Source organism: Lucilia cuprina, chromosome 3 (assembly GCF_022045245.1).
Source record: "Lucilia cuprina isolate Lc7/37 chromosome 3, ASM2204524v1, whole genome shotgun sequence".
Taxonomy (NCBI): Eukaryota; Metazoa; Arthropoda; class Insecta; order Diptera; family Calliphoridae; genus Lucilia; species Lucilia cuprina.
This window is the reverse complement of record NC_060951.1, coordinates 12735640-12758714: the sequence shown is the minus strand read 5'-3', so window position 1 is coordinate 12758714 and position 23075 is coordinate 12735640. Positions and strand designations below refer to the sequence as shown.

Sequence of the window (23075 nt, the reverse complement as noted above, 5' to 3'; positions counted from 1 at the left end):
GAAAACCGAATTAGTGTATAATGCTGTTCCTTCGATTTGCCTTTTCATAAATGAGACACCAAGGTAAGAACATGTGATTTTTACATTTTGATAAGTGTACCCCAAAATAATTGACCATACAACAAGTGAACCTACAGGAAATATATATGTAAATATAATAACAAGATAGAGTGCTATATTCCTCTACAAAGAATCTTAAATCTTATTCTTATCCTTATTTGTTTGTACTTTAAGTTTGATTAGCTGCACCTGCAGCTAAGACTTCTTGGCCGAATCGAAAGATTATAACGCCAACACCAATTATTCCAGTACGACTGGACAGAATATCAAATTGAGTTTTTTGGTTCTCTACCATAATCAAAATTTAAACTTAGGTTAAGTTAACACGATTGCATATGGTCAACATGCATCTCAAAAACCCGTAACTCGGTACAGTTATTCGACGTCACACATTTGACCAATGCGGTTTGAAACGTAAAACGTCGAAGGCAGAGCAAAAAGGACTGCCTGATTCCCCTTATGCGATAATGGAGCTGAATTACGAATACTTAAACATCCTTAATTGTATAAAATGTGAAAGCTTAAACATTTTGTTTACTCTATTGCAATGAATTGAATTTTGTGCGTTTAAGTCATTTCGGAATGAAGCTATGCCTAATTATGGGCCGAACCGGAAAATATTTCGCAAAATGATTTGTATATATACAAAATATATTCGTGACAAATTTTATACCGATATCATTATTAAGTAATGAATATTAGACTGCTTTCCTATACGTATGGATGCATCGTCAAAGCTGTGTAAAAAGCTAGCAAACAAAAGTAAAATAAGAGATTTCATAAAATTTTTCACAAAAACAGATGCCGTTACCAAAATTAAAGAAAGCCTAGCCGCAGTAAAACGTATTGTATGAAGAGGCAAAGCTTTAAAAAGATGAACAAATTTAAAAATGCCACTCGTAAAGAAAAAAACGTATTCAGTTTGCACGTGAACACATGGGTTATAAAAAGCAATACCTTGTTTTTTTTGGATGAAAAAAGTTTGATTTAGAAAGTCCAGATAGATATAATTACTATTTTTATGATTTTTTAAAGGATGAACTCTAACTGACTTGTCTCCATTGCTGTGAGGGAAGTGGGATGATGTGGGGGACAACTTCATATTATGAAACATGTGAACTTTAATTTCTTTCATCTAGTATGAACTGTAATAATTGTAAGGCCATACTAGAAACAGCTTTTTCACATTTTCTGATATCTTTGTACCCTTGCCATACCATACCACCAACGCTGTAAAAAGATGTATTGGAAGCCAGAATGTAAAAATTTTGGAACAGCCTCCATAATCTCCTCACTTATTTATTATTGGATATTCTTTCTCGTAAAGTGTATAAGTCGGGCAGACAGTATGACATAAAAGAAGACTAATCTGAAGGAATTAATAAAAAGGCTTGTGCCGAAATTTCCTTAACATTAATTAAGAATCTTTATAACTATTTATCTCCTCGAATTTTCGAAGTTATGTATATCGAATAACGGCGGATATGCACATTACAAAATCTTTTAAAAATGTTTATAAAAATAAAGAAGTTTCAAATATTCAAATGAGCCAATAAATATTGTTCAAAAACGTAGGGTTTTAGAAAAAAATTATTAAAAATCGGTTATTAAGTATTTCACTAATGTTATTTTCTCTAGTGATATATAACACATCATGTTACTATTTCAAATTTTAATATAACTAATTAGCCAATTACTTTTTGCAAACAATTAATTTGAATTAATACAAAACATTCTATATACAATGTTTTATGTATTGACTTGTACACATGAATAAATACTTACCCAGCAAAACAAGTGAGGAAAAAGAAGTAGAATTTTCACCACAAATAACATACTTGAAGTACTTCCAAATTTGGTGAAAACATAAGAATTTTATATTAGCGTGTCATTAGAGGGATGTTGTTCAATTTTGACAACTTTGAACTATATCTAATCTTATTTTTAGAAGCAGTAAAAATCCGATATTTGGATGTAAAAATAAACCACATTCTTTCAATGACATTTCACCAAAATTTGATGTACTTCGAGTATGTTATTTGTAGTGACTTTTCTACATCAGGAAATATTTGGTTTATAAAAGCGAAAAATATGTAATAGCATTTTTAGATGTGTTTAAGATGTCGTTTGTAAAGTATGACATCTATTATTTTTTGCTGGGTAATGATGGGCTACCACTACGATATTGTAACTTTTTAGTATAAAATGTTTATTACTTCAATAGGGAGAAAAAAGTACCAGCAAAAAGTACAAGCAAAATGGTTAGCTTTTGAGTCAGCTCTGACTCATTTGTGGTTAACCATGAGTTAGTTTTAAGTTATCTCAAAATTTGACTGGGTTTTTTAACAAATAGAAAAATAAAAAAAAATTTTAAATATTTTAAGTACAGGCATTTTTATAGCCTGTACTCGTTATACTTTGGCGTTGAGACCAATGATATTTGTTCCAAATTGTCATCTTCGGAACTGGTTCTGAGGAAGCGTTATGGAGTCGACACTCATTCTTTGGAACGGTTCTGGAACTAGTTCTTTAATCAATGATTTTTGTTTGAATTTGACATTTTTTTAATCTGATTCCAAGAAGTTGTTTCGGAACTAGTATGCATTCCATTGAACTAGTGTAGTATCAATGTATAACTAGTGTCAAAGAACTAGTTCCTTGAAAACTCTTTAGAAGTATTTTAGAACCAAAACAATATTCCGAGGAACGGGTTCCAGAAGTAGTGGCGACATCACTAGTTTCAAGGTTGTTGTATAAGAATCTGAAGTGGTTCTGTTTGCACTCGTTCTAGCACCAGTTGTTTTTAGAAAAAGTTCTGAAATTTTTCCTGGGTTATTCTTAAATATTATACACCTTTTATCATTTTAACTTTTAATTTGTTCATACCGTAAAGGTAAAGTATGGCGAATGTGTGTCCATATTTGACCCCAGCATTCTAAGACATTTGCTTTTAAATTTTATCTTACCCAAAAATTGCAAATTAAAAATAGCAATTTACTATTTAGGTTGCATCATTTTAATTCCGAAAATATACCTTCGGAATTTTCAACAGCAGCAGTTGAACAAAATTGCACGGAAATCCGGCAAAACTATTCTAACAAAGGCTCTACTGGTGTTCTGTTGCCGGTTGAAAATTTACAAGCTCCATTGGAGGTGGGACATATGTTTTCCAATTCTGAATGCACAGAAGATCTGTTTCCTTCGGAATTTTCAACTCCAGCTATAGAATTTAACATACATTCAATTTTAACATACATTCAATTTCATAATCTATACTAGTTTTGATTTCAAATCACAATTTTGGTTTCAAATTAATATCGGACGTGGATCATGCATTAACCCAGCAAAAAAAGTGTGGAAAAAGATGTAGAAAAGAATTTTTGTTTGTAGTGACTTTTCTACATCTCATTCCCCATTTTTAACTGTGTTTTCATTTGTAAGGATATAATTGGTTTATAAAAGCGAAAAGTATGCAATCGCATTTTTAGATGTGATTAAGATGTCGTTTGTAAAGTATGACATCAATTATTTTTTGCTGGGAAGTAATACTTTGCCATCAAAAACTGATTTTGGTCCAAGAATGAGTTAGCACTTTTTGAACATATGCTTTTTGTGAAGTTTGAATATAATGGATACTATGTTATCCATGTTATTTTTAATATATATTTTATTAATTCAATCCTTAGTCCGGTAATTCTTGACTATACGGTCGATAGGCGAAGCTTTTTGGAAAAAGTACGGAGGTTGGATACCCAAATAAAAGACCTTAATTTAGAGCTCTCCAAAGCAAATGCTGCCATAGAGTCCATGGGGTCAATATTTACAAAGGGCCAAATAAAAAAAATGAAGTCTCCAGGATATGTTAAATGGGATTGGGAGGACATATCGAGTGCGATTTGCCTGCACGCCTCTGGCCCAAGAGCGTACAAGCACTTGTACAATAAAGGGTTTCCACTACCTCATGAAAGGACATTGCAGCGCTGGTGTCGCAAAGTCAACATCACGGAAGGCATAATAAAACCAGCCATTGACTTTATGCGACACATATCCGATTTGAAGGTTGAGGATAAAGCGTGCGTTCTGTCTTTCGATGAAATGAAGGTAGTGGAAACCTTTGAGTATGACGCTGTTGGAGACAGAGTAAGAAAGCCAGCAAACTACGTGCAAGTGGTTATGGCGCGTGGTCTAAGAAAATCGTGGAAACAGCCGATTTTTTTTGATTATGATCAGCAAATGTCGAAAGACATTTTGTTCGATTTAATAAAGGAGCTCCACAAAGTCGATTTTCCTGTTGTAGCTGTAGTATGCGACATGGGACCTACAAACCGTAAGTTGTGGAAAGATCTAGGCGTTACCATAGGTAAGTTTTGGAATAATAATAATATACTTCATGTAATTAAAGTTCTTAACTTTTTATATTTTTTTTTTGTTTTGCGCAAAGACGAATCATATGACATTGATTATAATGTCAATTTATTTTTTACCGGCTTCCATAAAACATAATTCGGATTTTGTGTTTTGTAAATTGGGTAATTATTCGTAAATCTAGCATATTAAGATTAGTTTTTAATATTTGCTTTTAAGATTAAATAGTTAGATTTACTTCCTAAGTTCGTTTTCATTCCAAGTTAATTTTACCCACAATATTGGTTTATGGTTTAATGTTAATATTTCGTTGTTAAGATCTAAATAAAAATTTTCAAATCTTTTGAATTACAGCTTTATAGTAATATTTCATGATAGATGTAAGATTATTTAGTTTGTAATTAGATTTTACCTTACGGTTCATAGAAATAAGATTTTCAGGTTCATACACAGAAAAAATTATCGGTAGTTTATTTTCAATTAACATGTTTTAATTTTCTTTATTTTTTATTTAAACAAATTTTTATTTGTCTTAATTATCTCGTTTTTTGAAACTGTTTGAAACTAAAGTGTAAAATTTTGATTAAATTTTTAATTAATTCAATTAATTTTTTAATTGATTGAAAAATTTTTTCTGGCCTTCTTTTCCATTTTAGATTTTTTTTAAATATTTTATTTTTAATTTTTGTGCTAGCAATATTTATAATTCTTAAATAGTCCATAAAATTTTAGGCATATAATATTCAAGTTTCTTTACAATTTATGAAACACTTTATATGTTAAATTGTGTCAATAAAGTGATAATTTTTGAAAATGCTGAACGCATTGTTAAAGGTCTAGTATTCCTTTAACGTTGTGTGTAATCGATAATAAATTTGATTGTTTGAATCACCATCTTAATTGATTTATAAAAAATTCTCTATCAAACAGTTTAATTTATTTGATTAATAATTTAATAAAAAATCAATTTTATATTTATTAAATATTTAATTTATACAATTAATGAATTAATCAATTTTAAATCTTGTCTCAATTATTGACATTTATTGTTCTGATTAATTCATTATTTGGAAAAAAAATATATATTTTTACTTTTTTACAAATTTGGTAATTGATATCATCATTTTGGTTATAGGTGCAAAACTTGCTTGATACAATTATTTTGATAATTAAAACTCATTTTCAGTTTTTTCTGTGTAGAAATAAGATAATTTATTTTTCTAATTTTAATTTCCTTTAATTTATTAAATAAGAGTTATATTTTGCCTTTAAGGCTAATAAATATAAGCAAATTTCATTCCCAATTTCATTTTTCTTAAAAATTTTATCATAAACTTTCGGCTAATTTCAAAATTTATTATACATAAGTTCATTAGTCTCGATATTAAGCTTTAAGATTCGCAAGTAAAATATATGTTTATAGTATTTTAAAGAATCTTTTTTATTAGTATAATTAACCTACTGTTTCTTCAGATAGACCATGGTTTGTTAGCCCTACAAATAAAGATGAAAAAGTGTTCACGTTTGCTGATGCTCCCCACTTATTGAAGCTGGTACGAAATCACTTCATAGACACCGGTTTGATTATTGATAATGAACATTTAACGCCACGAACAATTGCTGATGTTATGAAGCACACGTCTGCGTCTGACGTGAAAATAACATTTAAGTTGAAAGATGATCACCTGTCTGTAAAAGGCCCTGGTAAAAAATATACGCTAATGTACATTCACTTAACGAATTTATACTTATATTTCTTTAGGAAGGCAAAAGGTAAAATTGGCGGCACAATTGTTTTCGCACACCACAGCCAACGCAATTCGGCGGTGCTATTCAACTGGCCTAGACGTGTACAAGCCTACAGTCACAGCTGATTTCGTCCAACTCATCAACGACTGGTTCGATATTTTAAATTCGAATTTAGGCACATTTAGTTATCCCGGCAAGGTAAATTATAGACAATAATTCATTGACATTTTTTATCAAAATTATTCCTTAAGGAACCATTTGGCGTAGCATTGACGGCACAGCTCGAAAAGTTAGAAAAAGTTAACCAAATAATGTCCTCCCCAATTGTGCCAAATAAGAAAAGCCTAGAGCCTTTTCAAAGAGGCATTCTTATGTCTAATAGAGCTTTGGCAATGTTACATGACTACGTCAAAGATAAATTCAAAATGACATATGTATGTACCAGCCGCCTCAACCAAGATGTTTTGGAACATTTTTTTGGTGCCATACGCAGCAAAGGAGGACTAAATGATCATCCTTCACCAAAGGACTTTAAGTTTAGACTTCGGAAATACATCTTGGGTATATTTCCAAAACACTGTTTATATTTTCTATTTTTTTATAATATTATATTTTAGCTCGAAATACTGAACACCTTAGTGGGACAGGGAATGTTGGATATGACTCCACCGAATGGCTCAGCACTTCCAATTGTAGTGGTACATTTCTGGAAAGTGATCCAAAAGTGCCTTATGAGCCTTGCGAAATTGAGGAGGATTGGGAAGAGCCAGAAACCAGTGAGCTTGACGACCTAAAGGGTACGAATTACGATGATATGGGTATTCTTCATGTCGACGCTTTAGAATATATTGCTGGTTATATTATCAGAAAGCTAAAACTTGAAGAATACGAGTCTGAAGAAAATTCGTATACCTGGGTCGATCAAGTTTCGAAGGGAATGCTGAAGAAGCCATCAAGTTCATTTGTTGAACAAATAAAGAAATTAGAAGCGGTTTTCTACAAAGTTAATGGACTGGAAATTTCCTACTGTAGCCAGATTAAAAATCGGTTAATCGAAGTTAGTAAGAGTGTGGACTTGCCAGATGCTATTAAAGCATTCTTTTTCAAATGCCGAATCCATTTCCGAGTTCGTCATTTAAACCAAAGACTACAAATTCAGAAATCCAAGCAAAAAATTATGGGAGGCAGTAAGATGCTCAAAATTAAACTTTAAAAGGGTAAGATTTCATTTCCTCTACTATATACTTTCAAAACATGTCACAATATTTAATTAATTTTGTATTTTTTAGGTACTTAATTTATCAGCAAAAGCTATTGCATTTGTTTATAACCACCACAGCCTCCAAATGGCCAGTTTACAGCCTCCAAATGACCAGTTTACAGCCTCCAAATGTCCAGTTTAGAGCTTATTGATCTGGAAAAGGATATAACAATTATACCGACACCAGTCTTCTCTGTAACGCGTAAAAGAGAGAAACACATCAAAATGGAACAGAAGGTATTTTAATTGTATCAGTTACAAATATTTGTATGACATACATTTTGTATTACTTTCTTTAAGTGACCATTGTACCGGCTGGACCAACTACTAAGAGACCCAACAAAGATCATATGCCGTCACATTGTCATAAAACCAGTTAATGAATACGTTATTCTCTTAACATATAATTGATGTTTATTGTAATAAATATTTGTCAGGTATAGATTTCCTATTAGACAAACATTATTCCCTTACTAGAGTTTTTATTTAAATACAGCACTTTTGTTCGTCCTGTCTATTAGATGTATTAAAAATATTTGTAATGTAAACGTGAGAATAATTTTGTTTCCAATTTTTTCCATAACCGATGTAAAAAATTAAAAAATTAATAATTTTTTTCTTATTTGATTTAACAAAATCATGTCAATTAAAGACTATACTACTTCAAGCCCCCACAGTAATCAATCGAATTCGTTTATTTTTATTTTTTTTTTTTATTTTATTTGATATTTTTTTTTAATAAATTGATATATATGAAATTACATACATATGTATTTATATAACAAAATAATAAATTTTTATAAAGGAAAGAAAATAAATTTATATCTGTAATTCAAACCAGACATTTTGTTCAAGAGAAAATACATTTTTTATATTATATTATTATATAATAAATAAAATAAAACAGAATTAAAAAAAACTGAAATTTATATAAACAATATTAAATCGTTTTTAATTGTTAAAAAATTTCAATTATTTTACAATACTTTTCATAATACAAATTACATTAGTGTTTCACATTACAATACTTTTTCAAATAATACATTTTATTAATAAAAAATCACATAATGTAAAACACCTTTAAACAAAACATTCAAAATAAAAAATCTTTTAAAAATGGAAAAGAAATACAAGAAATTCGTAAACGAATTAAAATCAGAAATGAAAGATTCATTTACAGCTCTGATAAATAATCAATCTTTATTTAGAAAACATTGGTGTGCAATAAAAAAATTCAATATAGGCCTTTCATGGACTGTATACGCGGGGTTTCTTTTACAAAAGAAATCGATGAAGCACACCCAAGCCGCTAATTAAAATTGGTAACATTAAACATCAAACGGTAGCTGACAATAATGATTATACCAAAATCGATAAACCGTTCGAAAAAGTACGTTTTTGCTTTAAATGCAGTATAAAAAATTTCATTCATGTGTATATAAAATGTCTTTACAAAATTGCAATTAACCGAACAGATTTTCATTTTAACTGTTTTATAAATTATTAATTAATTTAAACTTAGAAATGAAAATAGCAGTTAATGGTAGATAAGCAGGGATACGCTAACTGCTAAAGAAATTGCATCAAAATTTTTCTTGCACCGAAAACGTGGTGTTTTTCTTGTGTTGCTAAATAATTCGAAGAAGCACACCTGAACCGCTAATTAAAAAATGGTAACAATAAAGATCAATCGGTAGCTATTATAGGTTGCTATTAATGAGGTCTATAGCAAAATCAGAAAATTCATTCAAATATATGCATAAACAAATTTAAATCCTCACAGTTTTTAATCAAGCATTTTTTTGAATCCTAAAATCTAAAATAAAAAGAGAATTTCCCATATGTGTACATTAACAAATTTTACAATATAATTATAAATAAATAACATTACTTTTTAAAGTAAAAATATTTTCTTTTCGCAATAAAAACTTTTCTAATAAATATAGAACTTTTGGAAAATGACGTGCCTAGCTATGGTGCCAAAAGACGCTAGGTTATGACGACACAAAAGTCGCTAATTTCCTTAAAAAGTGCTATGTATTTCCCATTCAGTATAACATCTTTAAGTATAATTATTGGACAATTACAGTTCAATCTTCCCTCACTCCGAAATATAGAACATGTTCCAAAGTAGGAACAAGAATCCCATACCATTACGTATCTGCCACAATGTTCAACGAATTTCATAGCATATTGGGAAAAAAATTCAGTGTTGGAAGAGTTTTTATTATTGCGCTTGCAACAGGTCACAAAAGAGTCATCTTCTGCATGACTCAATATTTTTCTTCAAGTTGTTAAATTTAGCTTAAAATTAAATTTATGAATATTATGTTTTTATATTTTCTACACATTGTTGTTCATGAAATTTTTGTTAAATTTTGTAAACAAAAACCATATGATTTTGACACAATTGAAACAAATTCCAAAAACAAAATACATGTGGTTGTTGTAGATGTTGTTGTACAACAAGAGATGTCGCTACTTTATTAATATACTTTGGTAGTGATTGCTTGCTCATGCAGTCGCTTAATGAATACACTTTGATTCAATAGAAATCAAGGCAAATGTCAAAACAAAAATTTTTATTTGCATTTTGTTAAGATATTTAGCAGCAATTACCTCTTCGGTTGTAAAAGTAGAAAAAAATAAAAATAATCTTGTAAACACTCATATTCTTTTTTTGGATCTTTTGAAAAATAAATTTAATTTTGATTTCTTAATCAAGTATTTATGTGAAGATTTTGTTAATCAAAGTGTAAAATAATTAAGGACTGCAATAATCTGTGACCATTGCGACGTGTACAATCGGACTTGTGACGTGTACAGATTTTAAATTTGTTCCGAACTTTTGATCGAAATGTTGGACTATGTAGTAGTTTTTACAAAAGGTGGTGTAGTTTTATGGAAATGTAATTCTACGGACCAAAATGTAACTCCAAATATAAACAGTTTGATACGTAGTGTTATATTAGAGGTAAGTTATTTTTAAATAAATTACATGCTCGAAGTTAAAAGTGCAAAATATATAGTGAAACTTTCACTTACATAGTACGTAGTATGTACACATGTAAAACAAACTAAAAATATTTACTACTCCAGGAACGTAATACAGAATCAAAGTATTTTGAGGAGGATAACTTGGCTATACAATTTAAATTGGACAATGAACTTGAATTGGTTTACGTTGTTGTTTATCAGAAAGTTATAAAATTGCCCTACGTCGATGGTTTTTTAAGCGATATGCAGATTGCATTTATGGATAAGTTCGGTGATGTATTGACATCTTCCCAACGTTATGGTGTCGAATATGAATTTGACAGCGAGTTTAGAGCCGCGTTAGTATCGGCGGAGAACTCGGCCAAACAAAACAGCAAAGCTCCGAAAGCTATGAGGTCCTTTAATGAATCTCTTAAATCAAAGAAAACTGTAGCTTCAATGATTGAAAATCCAAATGATAACAAAAAAAGTGAAAATACAAAGAAAGTAAATATAGTGGAGAGTCCAAAAGCTGAGAAAACTGTCACAACTGAAGATATTATCATGGAAAATCGCAAAAAATTAAGAGAAAAATTATCAGGTAAAAAGAGTCCTCAACCGGAGAGTAAGACTAAAGCTGAAAAGGAAAAAGCTGGCAAAAAACCAAGAGTTTGGGATTTGGGTGGAAGCTCTAAGGATGCTGTAGTATTGGATCGTTCAAGAGATAATGCTGACGACGTACAATACAAAAATATTCAAAACAATGTAAGTGCTATTTTAAATTTAGGATGATTAAATGCTAATGTGTGATCTATTTCCATTTGCAGATTGTAGGCACAATGCAGGGAAGTATACGAGATTTGGAAGTAGAGAGTGATGACGATGAAGTTGATTCTGACAATGACGAACCTATGATTAAAGTTGTCTCAGATAGTAAGAAAAAATCGGGCATTTTATCTTACTTCAAGGGCTTTGTAGGTGGAAAAACTTTGACACGCACGGATTTGCAGGCAGCTTTAGACAAAATGCGTGATCACCTAATTTCCAAGAATGTTGCTGCCGATATTGCGTGCAAACTTTGCGACTCTGTCGCTTCTAGTTTGGAAGGCAAATCTATTGGCACATTTGATTCAGTGGCAACTATGGTCAAAGATGCTTTAACAATGTCTTTAGTCCGTATTTTATCACCAAAACGACGCGTTGATATTATACGTGATGCCCTCGAAGCCAAACGAAACAACAGACCATATACTACCATTTTCTGTGGTGTTAATGGTGTGGGAAAGTCCACTAATTTAGCCAAAATATGTTTTTGGCTAATTGAGAACGATTTCAGTGTTTTAATAGCTGCTTGCGATACTTTCCGTGCCGGTGCAGTGGAACAATTGCGTACACACACACGACATCTAAATGCCCTCCATCCGCCAGAGAAGCATGGTGGTCGCACTATGGTTCAACTTTATGAAAAAGGTTATGGTAAAGACGCCGCCGGTATAGCGATGGAAGCCATTAAGTTTGCTAATGACACGCGTATCGATGTTGTATTGGTGGACACTGCTGGTCGTATGCAAGACAATGAGCCATTGATGCGCTCCCTCTCAAAACTCATTAAAGTTAATGATCCCGATTTGGTACTCTTTGTTGGCGAAGCTTTAGTCGGTAATGAAGCCGTAGATCAGTTGGTTAAATTTAATCAAGCCCTTGCCGATTATTCTTCCGACGAAAATCCCCACATTATCGATGGAATTGTCCTAACAAAGTTTGATACGATAGACGATAAAGTTGGCGCTGCCATATCAATGACATACATCACAGGTCAGCCAATTGTGTTTGTGGGCACTGGTCAAACCTATTCCGATTTAAAAGCTATCAACGTCAATGCTGTTGTGCACTCGCTTATGAAGTAACTTGTTGTTAATCCCTTAATAATTTTCACGGTTATTTTTCTTTGTTTTATATTTTTACACATTTTCAATTAAGTAAATCTTTTCTGTTTTGTACATTTATTAAAAATTTTTATTTTATAAAATTATAAATACATAGGTATTTAGAAAATACAACAAAATTGCTTTAAGAAACTATTAGCTTTCGTTGTTTTATGTCGTGTGAATTTTTCTTAAATTAATTTACACAATCATCATGCCTGTTTCACGATGGATGAAAACACAGATTTCGTATATAAAACAATAATGTATACATACAATAAATGGGATGAAATATTTAAAAATTTTAAAAGATTTACAAAAAAAGTTTCATTTGAGTATAATTACATATTTCAACTCTTAACGAGAGAGAGAGAGGAAATTTTATTAAGAGAAAACATATTCAAAATTTCTTTGAAAAAAATCTAGTCAGTCGACAAATAAAATGGAACTGTACATAATACAATAATTAATGCTTAACTTATAACAATAGAATTTTTATATCTAGTAGAAAAACTTAAGAGTAATATAATTTAATAGACTTATACATACTTTATAAATATCAGTTATTATATACTAAATTTTTATAATCGACGCTTAATCCAAATAATAAGGAGCAGTTATGAAAAGGTTACTTACAAATTATGAATGTATAATAAATTCTATTCTAACCAATACATACATATTGAGAAGTTAATGTAATGAGATTTTAAAACTTTATTATTAGTTTTTACCTATGAAAGTCACTGAGTCTCAGTTTTATTGGTTAGTATTTGAATATATTGAGTTTTTTTTACGTAAAATTAACTAAATGGAACGTTAACTTTAAAATATATCACTAAATTAAGCCTTATGCTCCAAAGCGTCTTGATTTGCTCTCAGTATTATATTAAATTTAATTATTAGTTCGAATATTGCAGAGTGACTTCAGCTAGGTGAGTTTTTTGTTACTTTGGGATCTATATAAGATATTACACTACTTTGACTGCTATCGTCATCTATGAGATTCTCGCGAAAAGATTTTGTTAACACAGTATTTAAGGATGTAGTTGTTGAAGCGGTTGATGCTGTAGGCAAGAGTGAAGACGAAGATGATGATGGTAAAATTATCGCAGAAATTGAGCCATCATCATTGTTTACATTGTTACGGGAATCATTCCTGGTTAAAGAGTTTAGTTCATCTGGACAATGTGTAGACACTTCACTATAAGGACTTTCTCCTGTCATTTGATTTGTTTGTGGTAATTTTGTTGTAAGAGGACTTCGTCGTTTTATTGCTTCGTATAATTCGTCAATAGAGGTGTTGAGTGCATCGATAGGATCAGTTGAGTCATCGTGGTCATTCCCATCTAAATCGTTTGTGAAATTATGACTGCCAAAGGCACCAAATTCATCATCGAAGTCATTCAAGCCCATGTCAGCTTCGCTAGCATTTGAAGACTGATAACGGAAGTCGTCGGTCAATGTCAGGTCATTATCAGCTTGTGGTGCATACAAGCCATGGCTACGTATACTGATTTCCGAATTTTGGTAATTCAAATCGCTTTCGTTTGTGGGACTGGCCGATCGCGTGCACGTTCCTGTCATATGAAATCCTTCTACCACGTTGACATCTGTGTCATTTCTATTGTTTGACAAGTAATTTCTAGCTGATGTCTCCAGTGATTTTGTTGAAGAGTGCAATTCTCGATGGGTTATTACTGACTCTTTGTCGTTAATAACTCCACAGAGAGAGGGACACCTTTGTTTGGTAGCATTTTCTACATCTCCAATATGTGTCAAGTTTCTATCTGATCCATACGAAACGTTTATCGCATCTAACTTGTCACTAATAGTTTTCGTTGCTCCAACTACGCCACCATATATACAATCTAAATTGCTTAATGATTTCGAATGTTTTGGCTGTTGATTGCCACGTATGAGGACAGCTGCAAAATCATCTTCAATGTCCACACGATTTGTTATTTGCAAAGAATTCGACACATAGATTTCATTTCGCTGCAGATTTGGTTTATCATTATCATCCTCATTATTCTGGATCTCATCGTTGCTGTTCCGGCCATCAAGGACATTTGAGGAGAAGTCTTGTTTGTTGCCGACAGCTGTGGATGGCAGTCCTATGCTATTCATTGCCTCAACATCGTGATCTAATAGTAATAACTTTTGTTGAGCTGTAAGTTCATCAATTTCTTTTAGTTCAGGAGCCTTAGATTTGTTCGGTGTGGATGTAGTGGGATAATGTAAAGGTGCAGCAGAATTAAACGATGTATTAAATATATTGTTGGAAGATGGTTTTACATTGACTTTTTGAAGAGTATTTTCGTAAAGTGGTATGTTCTCGTCATGTGAACTACTATCAATTTCCTCGAATTCTTCGTGGTGTTCCTCCAAAGGTTTGAGTAAACGTCCACCACTCCCACCAACGTTTGAGCTTGCACTGCCGCCTCCTCTTACTTTGTGTATCTCATGTTGCGGAGCCATTGTTTCTGGAATATTGGTGTAAATATTCATTGCTAATATATTGGCTCGTTTCCGTAAAGAATTTTGATTATTTTGATTGTTCGCTATATTTGAGACATTTGAAGAGGTAAATATATCATCAACGTCATCAAAATTGTCTAATGGATGGTGATTATGACTCTTGTAACCCATATTGTAGTCGGGCTTGTAATTGATGTTCGTGTTATTTACTTTACCCACTCCACTGCTTAACAGTTTAAGAGTCATCGCATTATGACGTCTAGAGTAACCATGACCACTGCCAGTTGTGGATGAGATATCACTTGCAGTGTCAGCAGCCCCAACACTCCCTCCGTAATCAGGTCTGTCCTTTTGCCGCTGCAACTCAAAATTGTTACGTTTTGCCAATCTCTTTTGTTTCTTGAAAAACTTCCGAGCAACATTAATTTGATTAGGATTGTAAAATAATTCAGCACTTGGAATATCATGTGAAAGCCCAATTCCTGTACCACTTGTCATATGCTGATTGTTAATTATTGATGCGGAAGCCGGAGCAGAAGAAACCGCCAACAGATGTTGGGTAGTTGCATCACCAATTCCACCACCATTCCGTATGCTGCTCGTTCGATGTTTGGAACATTGAGAATTAGAACGAGAAGCTCCAGAATTGTTTCCTGCTTCATATGAGGGCTTATAAGCTAATACACTGTTAGCAACCGGAGCAACTCCGTCATTATAAGTGGTCTCATTATAGGGCCCATCTGAACCATCCTGTCCGCAACATGGATTTTGACTCCATTGTTGCCGTGTATCATTTCTAGTCAAAGTATAAAATAATAACATGAATAGGCCGAGTAAACAACATGCTATAGCAAACAACACAGAGTACATGTGGCCCAGATCATCGTCACCCTGAGCCGAGTGCATTACAAATGCTACAGCAGAGAACCATGAAATTACAAAGAAGACCAAGAATACAAAGTGGGCTCTTAAATGTGCCAAATTGGAACGCTCGAAATCATCGACTATGCTACTAACAGCAGTATTGCTTAGTGTAAGACTGGTATACTGATCCAAATTTAAGCTTTTCGCATTAATATTCGTACGTCTTCCCGGAGGATTGCTTTGTGTCGTTGTATCCAACCAATCCATATCAATGTTCTCCGTGGCCTGAGTATTGTCAGAAAATTGATGGTGATTTTGCATCATATTTGCGACTGAACTTCTGTGGTTGAGCTGATAGTATATGGTTAAAAATAGAATACAGAGAAAAATCAGTAATATGCCACCGGGTACAAGCATAGCATTCATTGCCGATCCATTGTGGAGGAAACAAAATGAGTATGCAGCATACTCATTTATATTCACTGCTCCACTAATGCCACAAATCATCATGGAAATACCCCAGCCTACGAGATATATGCCCATTATAGGTTTCTTCAGACGCGCTTCCTTCGGAAGGTCCGATTCTGTAACGACACGATGGTGTTTTGAAAGGCGTTTGTACATAGTGCTGAGACTCACACTCAGCCATAGTAAAACACACATGCTTAAATAGTGTATGAGCATTCCAATCATACGACACACATCTTGCCGCTCAGTCTGAAATATTCCCAGAGTAAATGAGAGACAAAGAAGTGCTAGAGCCAGCCATGTATTAACAAATGTATGTCGCTGCTGTCGGTTTATCCGGATGGCTCTGCCAAATACTAGAAATGTTACAATATTAATGCAACAGCAGAGAAAGAGTACTGCCGTCCCAATATATATTGCATAGGGCAAAAATCGAAAACGGGCTCCAGCTTGATCACTGTCAAAATCGTTTAAGTAAGCCGATCTTTGCAACAGTCCATAGTACCCCAAACGTTTGCAAGAGAACATTAAAAGACCGCGGTGTAGGTAAAGCTGTTGGCACATCTCCGGGGACCATATTTGCCTTTCGTCGTCCCAGCGAGCTGGTATCGGTGCACTTCGATCATCATGAAACGGATGTACACGAAGTATGATTGCAATTTGATTTTTTTCGTCAATATCTTCATTTAATTGCTGATAACTATCGTCACTTTCATGAACCGTTTTCGCTGCAATAATTGGTGATGACAGTTCAACACTTTTATTACTTGTCAAATGAGGTAGTAGATTTGCATTACGGAATACGGCGACCATTAATTTTATGACGGATTTGGACGATTTATCACTAAACAGCAAATTCACAGGGATTTGAATTGCTGCATCAATATACCGCTCAAATGAGGGAAATGAATCATTCGAAGTACTACATTCAAAAGATGAACTTGTGGTTGAAGCAGACGATGAAGTTGAAGAACGGACCCAAACGCATGATATACCGGCAAAAGATTCCGGTCGAATACTAAAGTAATCAACAAAAAACGTGCGTGGAATCGTCACTAAATTATTTTGCACATTTCCGTGATCTTCTGTTATCGGCGTATGTAAAGATGCCTGCTTAGACGCTGCCTCTACACATTCTAGCAACTTAAGACCGCTTTGATATTGACGTTGCGCTTCATAAAACGTATTAGACGGCAAGAGTAATAGCTGTGACACTATATCCAAAAGTAGATGTGCCAATTCATTTTGATACGTTATAAAATCTAAATATTTCACTAAAGTTCTTGCCACAAACTCCAAATCCATGGGATCTTTAATACGTCTTAGATTGGACATTGTATGGGTTAGGTTGTGCAAGCGGCGTGCGATTTCTAAAACGTTTGCTTTATTCAGTGTTAAGTTCATTTTGGCGAACTGCTCCAAGACACGTGTTGTTGGACTAACATACGCACATACTTCTGTATTAAGATCTACCCATGTACCGTTTTCGTGACAACGAAAGGTAGCCATCTGCCCGCCATCAGATTCTTCAACACACTGTTGTTCTACTACCTGTCCACGAACCGTTTGGGGCCAATGATAATTGCCCTTATTTGTACGAACGTTTATAGCCTTACAGTATTGTGTATTTTTGGCAATTACAATTACTGCTATTGCGTGTGACAAATTAGCTTGCTGAGACCGCAACGTACAATCAAACATTCCAGTATGATTGCGACGAACACTGGTAATACGCAAGATTGAATTGAGAATTCCAGAATCTGTTGTGTGTTTACTTTCTAAATGTACATCATTTAGGACCTTGGTGGGATCGTGATACACAATGTCATCTGTAGAGTTCTGAGTACGAATTGTTTCCGACCAGCCCCAGAATACGTGCGCTTTGGTGGGTAGATCTTCAGATTCATGAGGGACTCCGACCGCAACTCGTGGAGCCCGACACTTGAGAACTAACTCATCACCCTCAAATACAACCTAAGTGCAATAAAATAAACTGTTCTTTATAATTCTTACATATAATCACTTTGATAACTTACCTGATTTTGCCTTGGTATAAATTCTAAAAGAGGCTGGTGTGGAGATTCACAGTACAAATCCACACCCACTTTTAATTTCTTTAACAAAATGCCCTTAAAATCTTCCGATTCGCATTTTGGACCAGGTTGCAGTTTTACCAGATGGCTATTTGACCATCCTACTAACCAAATTAGATCACAGTCACATGCTAATGGATTGTTAGATATGTCCCTACAGATTTCAATGTAATTAAATGGACTCCTTTATATGTACATATATGTATGTAGCTGTTATACTTACAGTTGTTTGAGATTTGGAAAATGATCAAAAGAGCCTGGATATATATGTGCTATAGAGTTATTGGCTAATTTAAGACGTTCTACGCTTATTGTAGCATCTCCAAAAGTTGATTTATCAATTACCTTGATCTGGTTAAAAGACAAATCAAGACGTTTTAGTTCTGTTAGATTACGAAAAAACTCTTTGTCGATTCCAGTAAAACCATTTCTGCTTAAATCTCTATAAAAAAGTAGATGATAACTAATACGGTAAACTCCCTTCCCTAATACATTTATTTAACAAAACTTACAAAGTAAAAACATTAACTGCATCCTCTTCAAAGTCTATACTTTGCCAGTTAGATAGATATTCATCAGAAGAACCCCCACATTTTACACGTAAATTCCATGAAGAGTCTGTGTTATTTTTACACTGGCACTTTTCAGGGCATTTTGCATCGTTTGTAACAATAAGGACAAAGTATACTATCAACCACAAGCATAAATACGCTTTACATGGAATTTTAATCATTATTTCTTAAACTTTTTAATTAATTTTGCAAACACTTAATAACTTTTTTTAATTAAAATGTACATATTTTAATTTTTTTTCCTTTATTGTGTATAAAAACAGAAAGAAGCCACAAAATAAAAACTATGTATTGTCAGAATATTTCTTATCGTTACAATGTAAACAGTTACTTTTAGAAGAGCAAAAAGTATTCGATAATCATGAGAGACCTTAGCCGTCAAACATAATCGACAGCTGCGGCTAGCACTAAAATTTCGGTGGCAGCCGGTTTAACACTTTTTTCGTGTTATAAGCCCGCTTTACACGATCACACAAGTAATATGATGTGTCAAAATTTTGTGTAGTGCTATACCCAGCGTGTTGTGCTACACTAAAAGCTATATAAAAAACTCACTAAACGATTTTGAAAATTCTAACAATAATAGTTTTTCATATATAAAATGAGATGCCATTCAAATTGACAAGTTCGCCAATTTTCCCAAACGTTAATAAAGATTTAAATGTATCCTATGAAAAATGTGAATAATCTAATGGTTTCCTAGATATACGAAATTCTGTATTTAATTCATATGGGAGGTGTAAATTTCCCCATTGACAGTCCGAAAGTTCTTCATGTAAAATTTAAAGATTATAGCTCTAATAGTTTCTCAGATATACGAATTTTTCTGTTTAATTTATATGAGGATACCAAGCCCCCTATAGATGGAAGTCAGCCAATTGTTTAAATGAATATTAAAGTTAGAGGGAGGTGCCGCTCCCCCCATTGGCATTTACTAATTACTCAATATTTTAACATGGATGTTAATGTTCTTCGTGCAAAATTTGAAGATTCTAACCCTAATAATTTCCAAGATAAACAAATTTCTGAGGACTCTAAACATAATATTTTCAAGGATATTCTGATTTAATATTTTCTCAATATTTAAGGTATTACGCCCACTATAGCCATTCCGTCCATTTTGTCCACAAATATATGGATGTCAAAGTTGTTTGGGCTCTAGCTGTTGCATTTTATGAGATATGTAACTTTTAAGACTAACTTTGTATGTGGGCTTAGCACTTCGCCTACTTGAAATTCCAAAACAAAAGGTGCTGGAAGACACAGTGGAAGTTTAAGGAAAATCGCACCAGCCGTTTAGCAGTGTCTGAGCATGAATAAAAAATCTCAAATTTTAAATGAAATTTTCAGAGGTTGTCTCGGATTTTTGCTCATATTTCCGTTATTTATGAACCGATTTTGCTGATTTTAAATAGCGATCTTCTCGAAAGCAACTGATTTCAAAAAGCAGATAGAAGATATCAGTGACAGTGGCAAGAAGATATCAGTGACAGACAAAGTTAAGTACTTAGGTGTAATCCGCGACCGGAAATTAAAATGGAGGCACCACACTGAGGAGGATATTTTCAAAAAGGCACATCGGTGTTGGTCGATATATAGGGGACGGCTCTTTACTTTATGCGAACTGGTCAGACACAGAATATGTCGGAAATTTTGAAACGCTGATCCCAGATAGAATATCTCGGTCAAGCGGAACATTAGAGCAAATACCAGTAGGAATCCGTTTTTACACTAATGGCTCTAAATTGGGAGATAAAGTGGGGCTGGGGTTCTATATTAAAGACCCAGACCCCATCTTCGAGCTAAATTTCCATGGAAAAAAAAAACAATCAGCTGTTGAAATCACTTCACCTTATTAGTTTTGCCATGAGCTGATCAAAAAATATGGGTGAGAGAATCCCATAAGACCTCTTGGAATAATGAAACATTGTATACATACATATAATTATAAAAGCCTCAGCCTAAAAAACCTAACCTATATATAAAAAAATTTTAATAAATAAAATAGATTTCTTTGTTTACGATGACGAATGCCACGGGCTCCATCTTCTTCCTAGAAAAAGAAGTAGCAAGACACGCACGAATCGTAATTTTAGGATTTTTTGACATTGCTTTTGATTTAGGTTCGTAATTTTGCTAGTTGCTTTGTGCCGGTCCACACTAGGAAACTTTCGCAGAGAAACTTTTTCTTAATTCTCTTTTGAAGTTTCATAAATGTCCACACATAGAAACTTTAAGTTAAAATTATATATAAAATAACACCATCTGTTGGTCTCTGCTGACATTTAAAATTTACTTAGCCTCGATTAAAACCATTACATTATACACCTGGTGTTCATTTCAAGAACTAAAATTTGGATTTAATTGTTTGAAAAATGCGGTCAAACAAAAAAGTTGTTTTTGAGTGTATTGTACTTCGTTGCTCATAACTTTATTAATTTTTAACTCTTGTTAGCAAAGTATTATAATTTACTTTGGTTGTAACTAAGATTTGTGAAACATGTAATTAATTTTTAATTTTCCATATTTTTCATTTTAGAAAACACAAAATATGATGATCAAGCTACATATAATATGAACTTGACATAAAAAACAACTGTACATTTACATTACATTTTATGTTGCAAATTGATATACAATTGCTTATATTTTATTATTTTAATAGTTACAAATACAAATAAATATATATAAAACGTTTATTTGTAGAATTCGTGTTCTTGTTCATCCTTCTTGATGTTATTTTTATAACCTTTTTCAAAGTCCTTCGATAAGACAATGTAACGATTTTCTCGAACCGCATGCATACCAGCTTCCTGGCATATAGCATTAATATCAGCACCCGATATCTTATCAGGTCTAGCAACGAATTCTTCCAAATCAACATCCTCACTCAAGTTCATCTTGGAAGTGATTGTCGAAAACACTAGACGTTTTTGACGTCTATCGGGCAATGGGAACTCTATTTTTCTGTCCAAACGACCAGGACGAAGTAGAGCCGGATCCAAGGTGTCTGCGCGATTTGTTGCCATAATGACTTTAACATTAGTTGTTTGATCAAAGCCATCCATTTGATTTAGTAGTTCCAAGAGAATACGCTGTACTTCGCGATCGGCACCAGTCTGAGCATCGAAACGTTTTGTAGCAATAGCATCAATTTCATCTATAAAAATTATTGCTGGTGCATTTTCTTTTGCTAAACGAAATACATCACGGACCATGCGTGGACCTTCACCAAGGTATTTTTGAACAAACTCTGAACCAACAACTCTAATAAAAGATGCTGTTGTGTGATGGGCCACAGCTTTAGCCAACATAGTTTTGCCACAGCCTGGAGGTCCGTACATAAGAACACCACGGGGAGGATCAATACCTATAATTTAACATAAATTTTATTAACCCCTGAAACTGCAGTGTCTAGTCCTTCAATGTTCTATTTACCAATTTGTTTATATAATTCAAAGTGTGTCAAAGGCAACTCGACAGCTTCTCTTATTTCTTGTTTTTGCATATCCATACCACCAATATCTGCATAACTAACATCTGGTTTTTCATCCGGCTGCAACATTGAGATCGAACTATCAGCCTCTGGTGGAAGTACATCAACTAATGCATTACTATGCTTATGTAGAGCAACAGAGGCAGATGGTTTCAATAATTCACGATCAATGGTTGACAAAATGCGAACATAGTAATTCGAACCAGTAGTGGAACCAACAATACCAGTATTTTGGTCAACAGCTTCCAAAAATTGACCAATTACAAGAGGTACCGATTGAATGCGTTTCACTTCCTCTTGAGCATGAAGATATTCTTTTTTCAGATTTCGTTGTTCATCCTTGATATATTCTTCTTGAACTTCCAGGAACTCTAGCGTTTTTTGTAATTTCTAATATAAGAGAAACTATTGTAATGCCTATTTATTCAGAAATATATTACAGTACATTACCTTGTAGCGAACATACAAGTCATCAACATCCAATTCATCCAGTGAACTGTGGGCATCTTTCAATTTAAAGTCAAATGTCTCCTCCTTATTTGAAAAATAATATTGTTAATCTAGAATTTATTAATTTAAGTTGATATTACCTTTTCTTGCAATAAAGTTTCCATTTTTGATTTATATTTACTAACAAAACAAATTTATTTTCTTCGAACTGTGCAAAATTTTCAATGACTTGTTAAAATAATTCTCGGCATAAACCAAAGTTGATTAAAATAGTATCAGGCGAAGCCCTGCGACGACACACATAAACGACGTTCGATA

General features: G+C 33.1%; 3 protein-coding genes across 3 annotated transcripts; 1 reads left to right on the top strand and 2 right to left on the bottom strand.

Moving 5' to 3' along the window:
* Positions 1–10023: 10023 nt before the first annotated feature.
* LOC111681443 (signal recognition particle receptor subunit alpha homolog) lies at positions 10024–12424 on the top strand. Its single transcript, XM_023443214.2, has 3 exons — positions 10024–10409; positions 10535–11176; positions 11239–12424. Exons 1-3 carry the CDS (start codon positions 10293–10295, stop codon positions 12316–12318), a joined length of 1839 nt encoding a protein of 612 aa, XP_023298982.2. The 5' UTR covers positions 10024–10292; the 3' UTR covers positions 12319–12424.
* A 242-nt stretch (positions 12425–12666) lies between these two features.
* On the bottom strand, positions 12667–19063 carry LOC111681442 (adhesion G protein-coupled receptor A3). Its single transcript, XM_023443213.2, has 4 exons — positions 18752–19063; positions 18463–18681; positions 18183–18393; positions 12667–18120 (listed from the first exon to the last, which is right to left on the bottom strand). The coding sequence occupies exons 1-4, from the start codon at positions 18970–18972 to the stop codon at positions 13261–13263; spliced, it is 5511 nt and encodes a 1836-aa protein (XP_023298981.2). The 5' UTR covers positions 18973–19063; the 3' UTR covers positions 12667–13260.
* A 2351-nt stretch (positions 19064–21414) lies between these two features.
* Positions 21415–23057, bottom strand: LOC111681438 (26S proteasome regulatory subunit 6B). The gene is made up of 4 exons (XM_023443208.2): positions 22898–23057; positions 22758–22841; positions 22250–22697; positions 21415–22181 (listed from the first exon to the last, which is right to left on the bottom strand). The coding sequence occupies exons 1-4, from the start codon at positions 22919–22921 to the stop codon at positions 21508–21510; spliced, it is 1230 nt and encodes a 409-aa protein (XP_023298976.1). The 5' UTR covers positions 22922–23057; the 3' UTR covers positions 21415–21507.
* Between the last annotated feature and the right edge of the window lie 18 nt (positions 23058–23075).